General features: G+C 43.9%; 1 protein-coding gene across 1 annotated transcript in view; it reads left to right on the top strand.

Annotated features, from left to right (window-relative positions):
- Positions 1-208: 208 nt before the first annotated feature.
- Positions 209-18,316, top strand: part of STPG4 (sperm-tail PG-rich repeat containing 4) — a 32,165-nt gene continuing 14,057 nt past the window's right edge. The window contains exons 1-4 of the mRNA XM_054972507.1: positions 209-325; positions 4,237-4,497; positions 11,347-11,411; positions 15,420-15,468. Coding sequence (XP_054828482.1) covers positions 209-325; positions 4,237-4,497; positions 11,347-11,411; positions 15,420-15,468 — 492 coding nt within the window. The remainder of the gene's footprint in view (positions 326-4,236; positions 4,498-11,346; positions 11,412-15,419; positions 15,469-18,316) is intronic.

Raw genomic sequence — 18,316 nt, 5'->3', positions numbered from 1 at the left:
CCTCCACTTCCTACCCTGAATCGGGCCCTCATTGTTATTGTGGAAACTTGCTGCTATCCTACGTGTGTGTGTGTAAAAGAGAGCGGGGCATTACTCTCACAACTTTAAGGTGTTCTCAAGGAATCCCTGAATCAGGGTATGTATTCATTTATGCTTGTGGATATATATATATATGTAAAATGTATGCATATATAAATATTTACTCCAAATGGACAACTCTACAAATCTTTGTATGTCAAACAAAATCTGTTTCTTTGCATTTAACAAGGAGAAAGAAATAACTGACTCAAGGGAAAGGGAAACATGGTGGAGGGAGTCCCTCAGGGTAAGTATGATACTCATTTAAGTTATTCATAGCAAGATAGAAACGTAGATGTTATATAACCATCAAGGAAGAGGAGAAGTGCTTAGAAATCTCAGCTAACTGAAAATATATACAATATAATTAAATCATCCATTGGTGGTGGTGGAAAGAGCTGCCAAGTCATAGCTGACTTAAGGCAATCCCTGCATAGCAACCCTGGTGTTTTTTGGAGATCTCCCAGGTGGCTGACCCTGCTTAGCTTCCAAGATCTGACATGAAAAGGGTTTGCCTAGGCTATCCTGGTTAGAGCAAAACTATACAGTTTGGTGTAGTGGTTAAGAGGGACGGGACTCTAATCAGGAGAACCAGGTCTGATTCCCCACTCCTCCACTTGAAGCTAGCTAGGTGACCTTGAGTCAGCCACAGCTTTTGGAGCTCTCTCTCAGCCCCACCCACCTCACAGGGTGATTGTCATGAGGATAATAATAATATACTTTGTAAACTGCTCTGAGTAGGTGTTCATTTGTCCTGAAGGGCAGAATATAAATAGAATTTTATTATTATATTAAAAATGTATATAACACATCAAAATATAGAACTGAATATATCGACATCAATGTTCCAAAATGTCCCTCCCCAGAGAGTTTCATCTGTTCTTTCTCTATCATTGTCTTCCACCAATGAGTGAAAACATTTTTGTTTTGTTTGACATTCTCTTATTAACCCTCTGTCTGTGTTGATGTGTTCATTTTATTTTATTTAATTGCATTTTAAATGCCATTTAAAGTCTGAAATGTTTAATGTTTTCTTTTAATATTCTCCACATTGGGGACATTGAATTGTATGGAAAGGTGGCATATAAATGTTTAAAATTATATAATTTTAAGTGCATGTGTGTGTGCATGGGCGTGTGTGTGTGTGTGGGAATCAACCACCACCAATCACAAAATGGCTGTCACAGGAGACAGAGCCAACCACAAAATGTCAGGATAACTAATATTAATTCTTCAACAGTTCATGCAGAGTCACTGTTTAACAGGATGCCTTTTAAAAAGAACATAGTTTAAAATATTTTCTTGCATATGTATCTTACTTTCAGTAACATCATGAACATCCTTGTGCTATGGGAGCAGCTACTGCTGAAGCAATTTTTTTAAAAAATCTGTACAGCAAATCAAATCTCCAGCGGCTAATCAGAAGCTCCTCCTGGCCCCACCCACTTTCTAAAAACACTTTATGGGTGCCAGGAAAGTTTTTCATGGGCACCATGAGTGCCATGTTAGAGACCCCAGTGCTACAGGTTTCCAGATAAATCAGTGGGTTGGATCTGGTATGGGGACTTAGTTTATGCAAATTCCCCATACTATAGAAATCCATTCTGTTAAAAGTGGCGCTCTGTTAAAAGTGGTGTTCTTACATCATAAGACGGTACCACCACTGGTAGAACAGATCCACAGGATCCAATCCCTCATTTTTCATTTAACAATCACATATTTAAAAACTGATTGAGCAAAAACAATCAACTACAGTGGTATTTGAAGACAAAAATATCATACCATAATACTGTTTGTGAAAACTTCAGGAAAAAAATAGCATAATAGTTGGTGGAGAAAAGAACTTGACAAAAGACTTCCAGTTATACCCTTCATTCAATGCAAGTCACTAACTGATAAGAGGAATCTAAATGCCCCATGGTAATAGTTCAAAACAGAAGAGCACTAGCATCCATCTTCCTCACAGGCCATCCAAGTTAGGGTTGCCAGACCCTCTTAACCTCCCGGTGGGGGACTGGCTCCTTGTACTTACCTCTTGTGGTGGGGGTGCATGCGCAGGATGACGTCCGGGAAGTGATGCCATCACGCGGCCCCTTGGAGCGTGCCCATGCTCTGCAGGGGCTTGGATTGGGGCTGCTCTGCAGCGGCCCCAAACAGGCCAATTTCGGCCCAAATCGGGCTTGTTTTGAGCCTGTTTTGGCACAGATTGGGCCTGTTTTGGCCTGGATTGGGGCTGCTGTGGGGCACGGGAGCATTCCTGTGCTCTGCAGCAGCCCCAAACGGGCCTGTTTCGGCCCAAATCGGGCTAGTTTCGGGCCCATTTTGGTGTTGATCAGGCCCATTTTGGCCCAGATTGGGGCCACTGTGGAGCACGCGAGTGCTACTGCACTCTGCCGCAGTCCAAAAGAGGCCCAATCTGTACCAAAATGAGCCCGATTTGGGCTGCTGCAGCGCGCAGGAGCACTCCGCAGCAGCCCCAATCCTGGCCAAAATGGGCCCAATCCAGGTGGCTGCTGCGCATGGGAGCATGCAGAGTTGCAGGGGAGTGTGCATGGAAGGTGCACGCCCCCCACTGGCCAGGTAAGTGTGGGCAGGCTGTGGGGAGCGGGGGTGGGTGATTCCCCTGCCCCCGCCAGGGGTCTGGCATCCCTAATCCAAGTTGAGATGCTGCTGGCTCGCTCATAAAAATGTTATAATGGTAGAATTCTCATGGTACCAGATGAGTCAGTAGATCTTGAAGAGCAACTCTTTTACAGACTAAAACCTGGTTTCCAAGAACTCTGTGCATAGTAATTGCACTTCAGTAGAGTTGAAATTGCTAGCAAACAGATGTGTCTATTCCAGCCAGGGTGGCTAAGTGCCTGGAGAAAAAAATGTCTTGTTCCTGTAACAGCAGCTTAATAGGAAGTTGCCAGTTGATGTCACATACCTACAAGCCATGAAAAGCTTCCATTGCCTATTTCTACACATCAGACCTCTGTTAAAGGGACTGAACACTTTTTTGCAGGCCAGTTGATAATCCTGACTACAGCCCTTTTGGTTCTCTCACACCTGCTGTGTGGAGGCACTGGAGTCTAGCTTCCTACAGCAGGTGGGGAAGGGAATCAGACAATGGGATCATGAGTGGAACAAGATTGGAAGGCATAACCATTGTATCCTCTCCTTCTATCTCTGAACTTCAAAATGACAGACAGGATTTCTGGGTTGCGTACTGAAAACCCACAAGTAAACATCTGTACTCTGTTTGACTACACCTTTGAATGGCTTCCCTAGCATTTGAGTATTAATAATACTCAATAATATTGAGTATTAATAATACTCAATAATACTCAAATTAATAATGCAATCCTAAATGTCATTACACCCTTCTAAGCCCATTAAAGTCAATGGGCTTAGAAGGATATAACACCACTTAGGATTGCACTGTAAGTTGCCATATGGTCAGCTTCACCTTTGAATTGCATGTCTATGTTCAGTGGCCCTTTTGAACGATATCCTCCTAAGCATAAACTGCAAAACAGACTTCTTTTTTTTGGTTATTGAGTTTGCTATATGGATAAGGTGAGATTTAAACAAGAGTTAATGTAAAAAGCGCTTTGCTGGAATAGACAAATGTCCAGCTCATTCACATTCCGAAAGTGTTTAGCCAGATACCTTTTGAGCTCCCAAGCAAGGTGTGACACCGATACCATTTTCCCGATGGTGTCCCCCCAAAACCACAGTGATATAGTGGTGTTGGGCTAGGATATGGGACACCCAGGTTCAAATCCCCACTCTGCCATGGAAGTTTGTTGGGTGACCTCGAGCCAGTCATACACACTCAGCCTAACCTTTTTCTCAGGGTTGTGAGGCTAAACTTGAGAAAAGGAGAATGATATAAGCTGCTTTGGGTCATCATTGGGAGGAAAGGCAAGGTATAAACAAAACAAATAAATTAACTCTAAATATGATTATTCTGTTTAGTTATCCTGCTGTAATAGCCTTTGATAGGCTTATCCTACATCAGTTTGTCTCAAAATATTTAAGCCATCAAAGCTAGCTGTATTGAATTCTGTGTGTTAATTATTATGAGTTGTGTGAATGTGATTTTTGGTTGGAACTAGAAAGCTGGAATCCAAGTGCATAATGATGTTTAGATTTTACATCTCTTTCCACCAGCCAACGCCAATTCCTGGGTCTTATCGAGTCCGAGACTTTCTTCAAGATGCTCAGCTGAACCCAGTGAAAGCAACATATAATTTTAAAGGTGAAGGCAGAAAGAGACTCTCTATCTACCAGCAGATGCCTGATCTGACACTACCAGATACCTTCAAATTCATCCCTCCTTCATTCGTGGAACTAGCAGAGAAAAGGCCAGCAACATATTCTTTTAAGAGCACTTCAAGGCAAAGTCCTACCAGAACATGGCTTCAAGATAAGGTAGACGTTAATGAATAATGTGGGCACTTTAATCTTAATAGGTATGTGGCCGGGGCTTTTTTTCAGCTGGAACATGGTGGAATGGAGTTCCAGCACCTCTTGAAGTTAATCTCGTGTCCGGTTACCCTGCCCACCAATCTCCAGGCAGAGATCAGTTCCCCAGGAAGACTAATCGCTTATTAACCCCCTTCAGTGTGCTCCATAAAGATTCGGAGCACACTGACAAACTTCCTGCCCTACCTATAGTCCCTGCCTGACAGCTGAATCCAGGGTTTAAAGCATTTACAGGCTTCCCTGGGCTTCATCGGGAGGGGGAAATCCCCCCTCCCAGCTGAAATTTAAAGCGCCCATTTCACTTCCCAGGCTTCAGCTGGGGGGGGGGGTAATTCCCCCTCCCAGCTGAAGTTTAGAGCTTCCCTGGGCTTCAGTTGGGAGGGGGAAATCCCCCTTCCTGGCTGAAGTTTAAAGAGTCTTTTTGGGGCTTCCCCAGGCTTTAGCTGGGAGGGGGAAACTGAGAGGTGCTGTGCCTTGTGCAATGACATCACTTCCCAGAAGTGACATCATTGCACAGTCCCAGGAGAACACACACGCTCTTCGCACACACACATGTGGTGACAGGGTTGCCACCTCCTGCCAGAAGTTGTCCCAGGTGCTGGCAACTGAGTTCTACCACTTCTTTCCCCAGAAAAAAAGCCCTGTGGACAGACCCATTTCCACTGCCCCTTCTTGCCCTCTGGGGTGACTAAGGTTCACCAGAGACAGTGCTTGACACATGCCACCCCAACCTTCAGAGGAGCTTTATCCCCTTCTCTCTTGCACCCACTGCCACCATTTGGCCTTTATGGGAATTGCCTATGAGGGGGGCCAAAAGACTCTGCACTCCCTTGGCAGGCTTGCCACTCTGAGCCCTGCCTTGTGCCCAGTCTCCTGCTACTCAGCACCTGGTTACTGCTGGAACAGTTTACTGTGCTTGAGCACCACTGGGGGATCAGCCAATTGCCAACAGATCACCCCCTTCCTGTGGTACCTGTTTTAGGTAGTGTGGCTGAGCAGTGGGCATCCATGTGGTACAGACAACAGCTACCAGCATTGAAGAACTTAAGAAGTATTTATGTAAGAAAAGAAAAAAATGTTCACACTCACACTTCTAAACACAAGCAAGAGAACTAAAAAACAAATGGGTAAAAACGAAATGTCTCTGTCCCTCCCTTTTGCACATGCCTAACACAGATCTTCTGTTTAGGCAGGCTCTCTTCGAAAGTTCCAGGTTATTGAGAAGTCATATTCTCCTGTTTCAGGCCTCCAGCCTCCACATGATCAATGGCAGCCACCTGCAAGGGGTCAGCTCTCAGCTCCTTCAGCTCCCAGCTCAAGTCAGCCAAAGAGACCCTCTTCCTGGTGCCAGGAAGTCTTATACTCTCCCTTGGCCCACCCCCTGGGAAGGTCAAAGGTGCAGGTCAGAGAGGCTTTTTCTGGAGGTTCCAGGAAGAAACTGTTCTGGCACTTGAGTCCTCCAAGTTTCTGCCCCCCTCTCTCACACACATGTGGAAGGGTAAGCTTTTAGCAGAAAGTCTGGCTACCTCTTGATGACTAAAGCCCAAGGTTGGGTGCGGCTTAGAAAGCATCTGGCTTCCCCTCCCCTCTCCTACTTGTTCTCAACTAAGAGACGCTTTTTAAACTGAGGGTGAAGTTTTTGCAACAGTTCAAATCTACAAATAAAAACATTTTCCCACATGGTAAATTGTAAAGTAGTAAAAAGTGTTTCAGGCTCCACCAGTAGTGTTGTACATGGTTTTTCATGACCCTGTACTGATAAGAGCACAGAAACTGCCTTGCTGGATTAGACCTAGAAACCATAGTCAACATTGAATCTTCTATAGCACCCAAGAAGATGAAGGGCATGAAACGTTTGACCAGCCTTTGGTCATTACAGGTGTACTGCTCCTGTACATGGAGGAATAAATGGACAGTTCTTGTAATGGAGTGATGTGAGCCGTGGGTTCCTAAAACAATCAGCACTGAGATTGGCACTATTTAATTTGTTCATAAATGATTTGGAATTGGGGGTATGCAGTGTAGCAGCTAAATTTGCAGATGATACCAAATTATGCAGGATGGTTTAAAAAAGCAGACTTTTTACTTTAATTATACCCTGCCTTTCTCCCCAGTGAGCTCCAAAGTGGCTCACCTCATTCTGCTCTCCTCCATTTTATCCTCACAACCACCGTGTGATGTGAGGCTGGTTAGACTGAGAGTGTGATTGACACAAGGCAACCCACTGAACTTCCATGAGAGTGAGGATTCAGACCTCCCAGATCCCAACTCTCTTAACCGCTAAAGGAGCGATAGCACAGCTACTCTGATCACGTGCTCAGAAAGTATCTCTTTCCTTTACTACTGAGTAGTCCAAAACCTCATAATCTGAAATTGGAGAGAAAGGCTTGATCCTAGACAATGCTTTTTGTAAAAATGATGGCTTCTATTCTGCATGTGGATAAGTTGTTTAGCTCCCATTGACTTCAATGGGGTTTAGCCCATGTTGCAACTTGAGCCACTAGCTGAAACTGCTGTAAGAATGGCAAGGGTTCTATGTAGCACAAGTTCCTGTATTCGTAGCGGCTGTATAAGAGGAAGAAGAACTTGGCAAGTGGAATTTCCCCCTTTATAGTGTTGCTGAAGTTACCCCTCCCCAAACACTCCTTTCAACATAACTGCTCAAGATCCTTATGTACTTGTTTAATTTTTGTATATATTAAAAAAGTTTCCCCCACTTTTCTACCTAATATAGCCCCCTGCGGTGAATTTACAATTCAAATTAAAAATGACGTATTGCAATAAATAATCAAGGTTTTTTTGAAAAGGGGCTACATGCTGGTACAGGCAATCCATATTCCACACCTTTTCACAAAGTACTGACACCTCTAGGTCATTCGGGACTTTGGCTGAGAGGGGAACCCATCAGGAGTACTGGCACCTCTATTTTTAGAAAAAAAACACTGGTCATAATAATTGAGAGCCAGCAATCGAAGAGCCCTCAGAACAGTTGTCCAATGCCACCAAAAACCTGAGTGAATAAATGTGATTTTGACTGACGCTTAAAAGAGAACTTGTCTGGGGGATGTCTTCTGAGCAGTGTCATTAGCAGTTATGATCAGGGGGCCACAGAACATAGCCTTTGCAGAAGATTTTAAGGCACAGCAAGGTTCACAGGGTAGCATGTGGCACATTGGGCAACTCATTCTTAGGCTATTTGGAATTTTAAAAGAGCTATCACATTCTGTGGTCAGAAACAAACACGTCTCCATTGAAGATCTTTAAGCACCAGCGAGATATGATTAGATCTGCACAGTGGCTGTGTTTAGAACTGGTGGAAGCTTCTGAATATGCTTCATAGGAATCCCCACGTATAACACTGTGCCTATAGAGAATCACAAATCACATAGAGAATCACAAATAAAATGGGATACGAATTAAATCAATGCTGGATAACCCCAAATATATTTAGGTTTCTCCAGCAAACTCACCTACAGCCTTTTTAAAGCTGGCTGGCTGCTATTGCAAGCTCTTTTCTCCCCCACCCTCAACTTTCCAAGGCTTTCCTGGGCTTTTTCCTCGCAGGGGACGGGGGAGTGAGGCAGGAGGGAGGAGGAGTAAGTGAATGAATGAGGTTTCCTCTCTTTGCAGGCTTTCTGGACTTGTCTGGTAATAGTTTGGCATTGGTTTTTGGTTCTGCTGGGCTTGCAAAAGGTTCCCTCCTTGCTTCAGTTTGACTTTTTGATGTGGGTTCTGCTGGGATTCTGTGCTTTGGGGTCAGTTCTTTTGTCCATGCATTGGTTCTGGGTTCTGCATGCCTGGATTCTGGTTGGGATCATTCTGATGGGCTGGCAATAGTGTCTTTCCTTGATTCAGTTTGATTTTGTTGTGATTGTCTTAGTTGTCATTGGTTCTTCTGGGATTCTCTGTTCTGACATTGGTTCTGGTGGGATTCTCTGATGTGATGTAGGTACTCTTGCTTCAGTTTGGTTCTGGTTGGCTTCTTTGGTTACCCTTGCATTGGGACTTGTATTTGGTAGTGGCTTTTGGCTAGGGGATGCCCCTTTGCTTAAGGTTTATTTGCCTGGAAAGCCTTGGAAATGTTTCCCACATAGGAAACAATGGCTAGTGGCTGGGACACCTTGTTTGGGGGACCATAGAATTGGACCCCAGGGTCCAATCTTTCTGAAACTGGGGAGGTCCTTAGTGGACAGAAAGGACTAGATTCCCTGCAAATTTGGTGGAGTTTGCTTGAAAAATGCCCACCAAGCCCCCTGGATAGTTTTTCCCATAGGGAATAATGGCCAAATATATTCACAATTACCAGTTAAAACCAAATCTGAATTGAGAATCTGACACAGATATCAGGAATATCAGATATTTATGCTATTTTCAAATACAAGATCCAACAAGTAAATTGGAGGGGGGGCACACACCTTTAGTGTGTGTATGATTCCAGTTGTCTGATAAGATGGGAGTTCTGAGACCTTTCCATTTTCTATATCTGCATCCTGTAAGACTGTGGTCTTCAACCACGTATCATGAACTTCAGGTGCAGATTCGGTTTCGTTTTCTCAGCCATGCCGGACGCTCCTCTCGGCTGGTCCGGGAGGAAACGACCGGGCACCCTGACCGGGCGGCTGATCTGCAAGGATTAGCCCCCAGGACTCCCAGGGAGGGAGCCAGGGTCCGGGACGCGGCGGGAAGAACTCCCCGAAACCAATGCGGGGAGGGAATTGCCCGTTTGTCCCTATGGAGGCCGGCAGATGTGCGCGGCGCCTCGAGTGCCGCCGGGCAACGAGAAACGGCAAGTAAAAGAAACAGGCGGAAGCCTGTAAACAAGCGAATCCCTTCTGTTTTACAAGCGTTTGTGAAGGAGAGGTTGATCTGAAGAAGACTCGTTCTTCCCCTTCGTGGAGTTCCAGAATTTTGTTGGCGCCCCCCCCCCCCCAAAATGGCAGCAAAGAAGCAAAGTCCCGCTCTCGGTAAGTCAATCTCGGCCACCTTGCAGAAAGGGGAGTCGCTCGAAGAATTGGTGCGCAGGGCGGTGGTGGAAGCCATAAAACCCTTTGTTGACAAGCTGAACGAAACTGATCAAAGGGTGGGCTTAATTGAAAGCGAGGTGAAAACCATTAAGGCAGCAGCGGGGGGGGCAGAAAAGTCTGCTCTGGAAAGTGCGTCACTTGTGAAGGCTACAAAAAAGGAGCTGAAGTTGGTAGAGAACCAACTGATCGGGCTACAAGTGGAACGAACGCAGACAATTTTGCGTCTCCAAAACGTAAAAGAGGAGGAAAATGAGGATCTGTGGGATTTGGTCTCGGAATTACTGGCGACACCCGCGAGGACGACTAAAGAAGAGGTTAAAAGCGCCATTTTGGAGGTCCGTCGGGCTTCTTCAAAATATGCAACAAAGCGACAGTTGCCTCGTGAGATCATTATTGACTTTTCAACTAAAAAGATTCGGGACACCATCCTATATAACTCATACAATGCGGATTTGGACTTTATGGGTTTGAAAGTCAAGATTTTGAAGGACGTTCCATTTCTAGTCCGGAAACGGCGTTTTAAATATAAAAAGTTTGCAGCTCTTCTGAGGGACCATGGAATAAAGTACAAATGGTTATTCCCGGAAGGAATATGGTTCAGATATAAAGATCAGGCCTATAAGATATTATCAGAAGATCAACTAAAGGATTTTGAGAATAAAAACCCAGAACTCTGCTGCACCAAGAACGAAGAAAAGGAGGAGCCGGAGGGGGGGGGGGAGGAGGAGAGCATTGCAACAGCAGTTGCACAGAGAGAATTGCGTCCGGGACCCAGAAGGGGGAGGAAAGTTTAATCAGAATTTGAAATGTTTATTCTCTGTATGATTAACCACTCCATCATTATTCTATGGAGCTATTTTTGTATTATGACAGTATGAAGGGAAACATTGAAGTGTAGTGTTTAGTGTTTGTAGTTCATTCCCCCCCCTTTTTCTTTTTCCACTCCCCTTTGTCCCTTCCCTCTTCCCTTTCCTTGTGATAGTCTGGTGTAGTGTTTTGTAGTTATGAAAAATAAAAAAAAAAAATAAAAAAAAAAAAATGAACTTCAGGTGCAGCCTGCTGGTTCATGACTCCTTGATAAATTCACCTTGCTTTGCCACTTTTGGGAAGGATCTGCTGCTAGTGTGCATGGAAAGAGAGTGCCCCCTACCCTCTGCATCTCTTTGCAAACTTGCTGAGGGGGGCAACAAGATAGTGAGGGCTGTCAGTAGTGGGGAGGATTCCTCTACACAGTGGGGCACAGTGGGGCACTCTTTCCGGCTGTCTCCATTTGCAGCTCATAGTTCTGACCTTGTCTCTGAAGAGTTAATAATTCTGGCTCCTCCTGTTCCTGCCACATGATTGCTGTAACATATTTGTAACTCTCAGTGGGATCCATGTGGTAAGAAGACTGTAAGAAAGTCCAGAAATAGGGTAGATTCCTGGTTGGTTTCTAGAGTCCTCTTCACCATTGTGCAGTAGACGCTCCTTTTCCAGCTGGGAAAGGATCCCAAACCTAAATTTGTTATACTGAAGTTGTTTTGGGGATTTCAGTGGCATTTACTACCAGAGTCCATGACAATATTGTTTGTGGTGGCCACTTCTTCTGCTGTCCATGGCAGTGTCCTATTCCAGGCAAATAGGACACCTGGCATCAAATATGAAGGGAGCTTTGACTCTCCAAAGCTTATATTCAATAAATCTTGTTGGCCTTTAATGTGCTACTGGACTCAAATATTGCAAATTAAATGAGTTACTTATTCTCTTGTCTGTACTTGTTTTCCCTTTACAGAATATAAGCACTGACCCTGGACAGTATGATCTTTTTCCTCCTCTAGTTCCCACTTTTCCATCCAAGTAAGTAAGCCAATCTTCTAATCGTCTTTTCTTTTTGTCCAAGTCCTTTTCTGCCTCTGTGCTGCCTCATTTCAAAGCAGCAACAAATTCCATGCCAAAGAACAAAGGGCACTGAACCCAACTACTGGTTTCAATGAGCATGGAAGCATTCTTCCTTTTCAAGAAAGCACCATGCTGTAGCAGTTTGACCAGATGTGCTACTTCTATGAATAGTATGAATAGTATGGTGCAAAGGACTGGGCACTGGAGCACATGCTGCATGTAGCACAAGGCAACCCACTCTGTAGGATCCAAAACAACCCTGGCTCTGGTCTGCCAAGCAGCTTAAATCAGCATATATTTCATGCCCTGAGTGGCTTTCTTGTTTCTCATAAGGGGATTTTTTTGGGCTGCAGAGGTGGTGAGGCAGAGGCAGAAAGGGATACATGACCTTGCGCAACAAATGGCAATCTTGCTCAGCAATGGGACAATGTTGTAATGTTCAGCACCTTAAGAGGAACAATGAATGGTTGTGTGTGGCAGGGTAAGTTGGATGAGGGGTAAAGCATCATAGCTCTGCTTATAGTAACATATAGTTAAGCTGCTGTGGCATCCCACAACACCATTGGGACATGCTACCCTTTGGCTGGAACTTAAACTAGATTAATCAAGGATAAAAACTGAAATATTAATTCTGGGGAAATCCCTGTACTCAGTCCAACATGCAGACACAACCATATATATCCATTTGGGCAGGAGATTCTCCCAGTATGTTGTTTCTAAAACGTTGAGCATTCATTCACAAATATTACATTCCTTATAATAATATACAATTTAGCAACCCACCAAATAATTTCTCTGAGAATGTTTATTTAAGTCCTCTTCAGGATGAGAGCTCTTTATGCTTTTTCTGGGAAAACCAACCCAGCTGAGAAGGCTATCCAGGGTGGACAGCAGCAGGGTGCAGATCACAACAAGCCAGTCGGATCACAGCATTGCAGGCATACACGTAGTGTCAATAGTGCACAGCAGTGCCCTGGGACTACCAAGTTTGTAGGGTCAGCCAGTAACCGTGGCTCCCCACCCCCCGCCCTATCATTACATTGAAAACTTTTTTTTGCTGCTGGAAGCAAAACTAACTCGGCTGATCAGGTGGAAATTGATGGACTTCTCAAATCAAACTGGAAATCAAGGCACATGTGTTACTCTAATATTTCTGTTTCTATATCCATTCCCACACTTAGCATCCAGACTCTGCCCAGATGTCAACTCCGTCTCTCACGTGGTAGCAAAGTCAGTAGGGATTAACACTGGCATCTCCTCCTATGGACTTACATGCCCTCCCCCTTTTCCACCACAATGGAGCAGAAAGCTTTATGTGGTTCACACCATTATCCTAAGCAGCCACTCTATGACCATCTCTAGTTTTCTCAAATCAGCAAGAAACTGACCCATTAAAATATGGAGTCCAATTGAGTGCTTCTGTCCCCATGCAAGCCTTATATCTGCCAGAGGTCTATCACTCAAGGGAGGTTGCAAGGGGTCTAAAGAGGTGGGATGTAGTGGCTTGGAATGGAGTACTGCAGCACTACTGAACAGACTCTGGTTGTGCCTTTTGCCATCTTCAACAGGCCTCTTGGGAGAGAAAGCAGCGTTTGGTTTTTTTTTTCCAGTTGTTTTCAGTTGTTTCACTCTGTGCTTCCTGTGCTAGTAACTCTTCCTCAGGTCTATGGGGAGACTTCTGGTGTGACCTGGAAATGACGGTGTTGCATTGAAGTCAATTCCTAAAGAATCAGCCCTGGTGCAATGCAGTTACCTCTGGGTCACACCAGTAGTGATATCATTGGCTGGGGATGCAGGCACATTCCCACCCATTTCCTGGCCTGCCTCTTCCCACTGATTGCCAGTAATTGGTGAGCAAACCAGGAGATTGCCCACCATTGGTGGGAACCTATAGGCAGATGATCTTGTCTTAGAAGCATTGTCAGAAATGTCTTGAGACGATGATTCTGGAGGCTGAATTGTAACCAACACAATGAAAATATAAACAGATGCACCACGAATCCCAGGACCTTATGAAAAGCTATATAATATGTCCAGACATTGAGAGTATGAAATGCAGAAGGAGGGTAGTATTTGTATTATTAGTGCCATACATGTATGTGATTCCTCATGTAAGGTAAGAATACAGTTTTCAGTTTAGATTTTGACAATGATGGAACCAGTGTTCTACAGAGAGTGCCGCATGTATGATTATCTGCCTGAAGGACAGAAAGTGTGGGTCATGTGCTCGATTTCTGGAGCTCTTTGCTCTTGGAAAACAGTTTTTTTCTGTTGAGGCTAGGTTTGCCAATGCAGAGAGGTGTGTGAAAGGCAGAAAAGTATGTGGATGAGACCTTCTGGGACCTGCTAGAACTTCTACTCCTGAGCTAGATGAGGGTAAGGATTTGAGGTCAATGCCCTTGAGTTGAGGAAGGGGCAAATGTACCTTTAGAAAAGATACTGTCCTTAGCTGGCAAACCAATATCCTTTCATGCTGAAGATATCCCTCTGGGTTTTGGGGGGAGGTGGTTTTAGGTAATGGGAGATTTGATCGTCAGGCAGATTTGAGACCAGGAGTCTGTGATGGATGCCTTTACCACATACTGACTTGCCTGCCTGTTGCTAAGGTTATGGAATCCTATGCTGTCTAGATAGGCTGGCAGCTAATGTTTCTTCAAATGTATCAGAAGTAGGAAACTGGCTGGGAAGGCAGTTTGGCTGCTAGATGGCAAATGAGGGGACCAATATTTGTAACTAGTTACTAAAATTAGTCCCTGCACCAGACTGGGAAGTAGCCAATGTTATACCAGATTTTGTAAAGGGATCTAGAGAGGATCCAAGAAATTACAGACCAGTTAGCCTAACATCTGTTCCACACAAATTACTGGAAACTGAATTGTTAAGTACATAAAGGAACAAAGCCTTCTGAGGGAAAATCAGCATGGCTTCTGCAAAGGGAAGTACTGCCTCATTGGGCTTTTGGCGTTCTTTGAGAAGATCAAGTACATGTATAATACAGTAGACTATCTACTTGAACTTTCAAACGGCTTTTGACAAGATTCCTCATCAAAGATTGTCATGGTTAAAAACTGGTTAAACAATAAATGGCAGGAATAAATGGATATTTTTTGAAATGGAGTGGTGTAAACTGTGGGTTCCCACAAGGATCATCAATGGACCAGTGCTATTTAATTTGTTCATGAATTGTCTGCAGTTGAAAGTTGAGCAGTGTATTAGTGAAGTCTGTTTGTTTGTTTGTTGGGGGGGCTGGAGTACCTCTTCTGTGAGAATAGGCTAAAGACACTGGGGCTTTTCAGTTTAGACAAAAGAAAGTTGGGGGGCACTTTTTAGAGCTTTATAAAGAATTATGTGCTGGGTGGAGAAAGTGGATAAAGACAAGCCCCCACTCCCATAATAGACTTGGGGACATCCAGTGAATAGGCAGCAGATTCAGAACAGATAAAAGTACTTTCTTAGTCAACAAGTAAATAAATTATAAAATTCATTGCCAGTGGACATAGTGATGACCACGAGCCGAGATTAAAGGGGATTAAATTAAAAAGGGATTAGATTCATGAATCATCGGGCTATAAACTCTGAATACCAGTACCAGGAGGAAACATCTGAGGAAGGCCCTGGCATCTGTGCCCTGTTCGTTGGTCCTCCAGGGCAGCTGGCTGGCAACTTGATGAAACAGGATGCTGGACTAGATGGACCACCAGTCTGATCTAGCAGAATACCTCCTATTTGGATTTGAGTTATAGCTGAGCTGATTGTAATTCAGTCAAATGGTTACTTCGGATGTGCTGAACCTCTGCATGGAGCCACTAATCCAATCTTCTCCATATGGCCAATGCAGACTTAGTTGACCATAAAATCCAATGAAAGCAGTGAGATGCATTTATTTTTATAAAGGCTAGGATCTGTTGCTAATGCTGCTAACACTTCAAATAACTTAAATATTTTCTTCTTCCTCTCTAAATATAGGAATTATATGTTTCGATCTGCAGTTCAAAGGTTTCCAACTTTTAGCCCGGTAAGTACCATACTGACAAATGACTGAAGGATATAGATGTCCCAAAGGTGGAGCCTCACTTAATTAGCCCTTCTCAGATTATTAGTTACCTCTCCTCTATGTGCGCTATCACAGTTAATCTAACTACGCCTCTTCAACTGTAGTCTAGGCTTCAGGACAGGGCTTTGCAGTGGTAGTTCAGCGCACATACAAACACACGTGTGTTGGGCATGGGCATTAGATACATTTTTTTTCAAAATTAAGAATGATATTATTGTAAATATTCCGTACTCTGTTAAAACCGTATGAGCCATTGCAGCAACAAATCAGCATAAAACAGCAGACAGAAGGGCTACTTGACTAACATTTCCATATATCTAATTTTCAACATGGCCCCATTTGTCGATACTTAAATCCGGAAACTGGAGCCATAATCAAACAAGGCAAATTTTTGTCATCAAGTCCTACCTGCCATTGCCTGCCTCTGCATTGTAACCCTGGTCTTCCTTGGTGGTTTCTCATCTGATTGCTAACGAAGACTAAACCTGCTTAGCTTTCAAGGTCTGACAAGGTCTGACAAAATCAGGCTTGCCTGGGCTATCCAGGTCAGGGGAAATGGAGGAGGGTTAACCCTCCCAACATATAATAGTAGTGCCTGTAACTTTAAGAAAAGAAATCTCAGTGGCCATTGTGAGAGTTGTTAGGCAACCACAACAACATTGCCAGCCTTCAAACCTTGGTTTCTGTTAGTAAAAGGTGGGGGAGAGCCCTTTCTGGGGCTATTCTGGCTTCACAGTCCACCTCTGGAAGGGAGGACTCATTGCGGCCAAGCCCAGCAACAGCCATTGTGCAACTTGCTACCATGCAATTTGTGTAACTCAGCCCGGTGTGGTAGTGGATACTGGATGACCTGATGCTGTACAAGTTGCATGACTTGGCCAACCCTGGCAGTGGCCACTGCACAGCTCACTTGAGTGACTTGTTACAGCATGACTTTACAACTGGGATAGGGTTTTCCCAGGGAGGGCTGCCATCAGGAGGGAAAGAGGGAAAGCTGAGAGCCAGTCTAGTGTAGTGGCTCAAGTGTCAGACTAGGACCCAGGTTCACATGCTCACCCTGCCTTGGAAGCTTGCTGTGTGTCTTGGGCCAGTAATTCTCTCAGCCTAATCTGCCTCACAAGGTTGTCACTACAATAAAGTGACAATAAAGCTGCTTTGGGTCCCTTTTAGGGAGAAAGGTAGGGTATACATGAAGTAAATAAATAATAAATAAAGTGGGGGAGGTAAAAGAAAAGTTGGCTAGTGAGTTGGAAGGAAAGAACAAAGCAGGGAAAGGAAAGGATATGAGGGGTCTAGGAGGCAAGAAAGAGGACATAGTTTGTGGAAGGCCATAGAGAGGAAAATGAAGTGACCCAGTAAGTAAGTCCTTGTAGGTTCCCTGCTTGTAATTTCATAATTTATGCCAGCAGCATGTGTTAACTGCCCCACAAATAGTCTTCTCTAAGATGCAGAGTGCAATGGCACACAGGGCCCTGAAAGGGATGGAAAATGGCTGTGCATGGGTGATTTGTGACAAAAAGAGCAGAATATAAATATAATAAATTAAATTAAATTAAATTAAAAATTAACATCCGACCATAGTATTCAAAAATGTGTGGCATGAATTACAAGTCTATAGAGGCCAATTGGCATTTTCCTAGCAGGCAACTGACCATGACTCAGCATATTTTTGAATAGAGTTCCTACTGGAGCTATATGTTACATTTTCTACCCAAATGTGTCTGTTGATGCACCAAGCAAAGAAACTTGAACCCTGTTCAAACTAGTGTTGCCAGCTTGGCTTTTGGAAACTCCTAGAAATTTGGGGGTAAAGAATTGGGGGAGTGTGTTTGGGAAGGGGAAGGCTTTCTGTGAGGCAAAATGCCATAAACTGTGGAGTATCTAATCATTGTGTAGGATCAACTCATAGTTAGTTCATTGGATAGCAACACCAAATGCTTGGAGCAGCTTATGAGGTATACATCAGAAGACTATTGAAGAGGTTCTTGAGCAAGAGAATCCATATTATGAAAAGTTCCAGCTTTCATAAAATGCTTGAAAATTCTAGTTGTAAAACATATAGAGTCATGGCTCTCCTACTTGATGGATATGTTGATGGTGAGTGTCTAGATACAGACAGACACAGCAAGCTGGCTGACATTATTGATGGGTCTGCACCTCCAGTTAATAATATCCAGAATTCAGGAGCAGAGACTATGAGGAAGTATCTAGATCTTGTCATCAATATTAAGCAAGAGTATCAGCTGGAGAGCGTATGAGTCACCCCTATCATAATGTTGACAAATGGCTTGATCCTGGAAACACTGAAAAGAAAGCTCAGACCATATGAATCTCCCTCAAAGACAAATCCATCATGTCCCCAAAGCTGTCATTGTAGCACAGTCAGAAATATCTGGAAGACCTTGAACATTGCTTGATGCCACAGAGGGCCGTATGGGCTTTGCACACTGTCACTTACATATGTGCGCATACACAGTTTTCTACTAAGCAGACATAAATTCTGTGATATGAATGTAGCAATCCAGTTAGTGATTCTTGCAAATATTTGCTTGGGTTCATACTGCTTTCTCATAGCAGATTTTAATTTTCAGAGAAGTCAGAAAGGTTTTCTTTTAATTGGGAAGGGTATGGAGACTGGGGGCAGAAGATGAGGGAGAAGAAGAGGAAAGACCAAAGTAAGGTGCAAAAGTAGCTGGTTTATTATTTCTAATCACATTTTACAGCATTAGCAGACAAGAGAGTTCCTTGGCCTGAGGACCTTATACTCAAAGCATTGCCAATGGGAGTAGGGCAGGGAAGAGCAATGAGA

Source organism: Eublepharis macularius, chromosome 1 (genome assembly GCF_028583425.1).
Source record: "Eublepharis macularius isolate TG4126 chromosome 1, MPM_Emac_v1.0, whole genome shotgun sequence".
Classification (NCBI taxonomy): Eukaryota; Metazoa; Chordata; class Lepidosauria; order Squamata; family Eublepharidae; genus Eublepharis; species Eublepharis macularius.
This window is presented reverse-complemented; position numbering and strand designations above follow the sequence as displayed.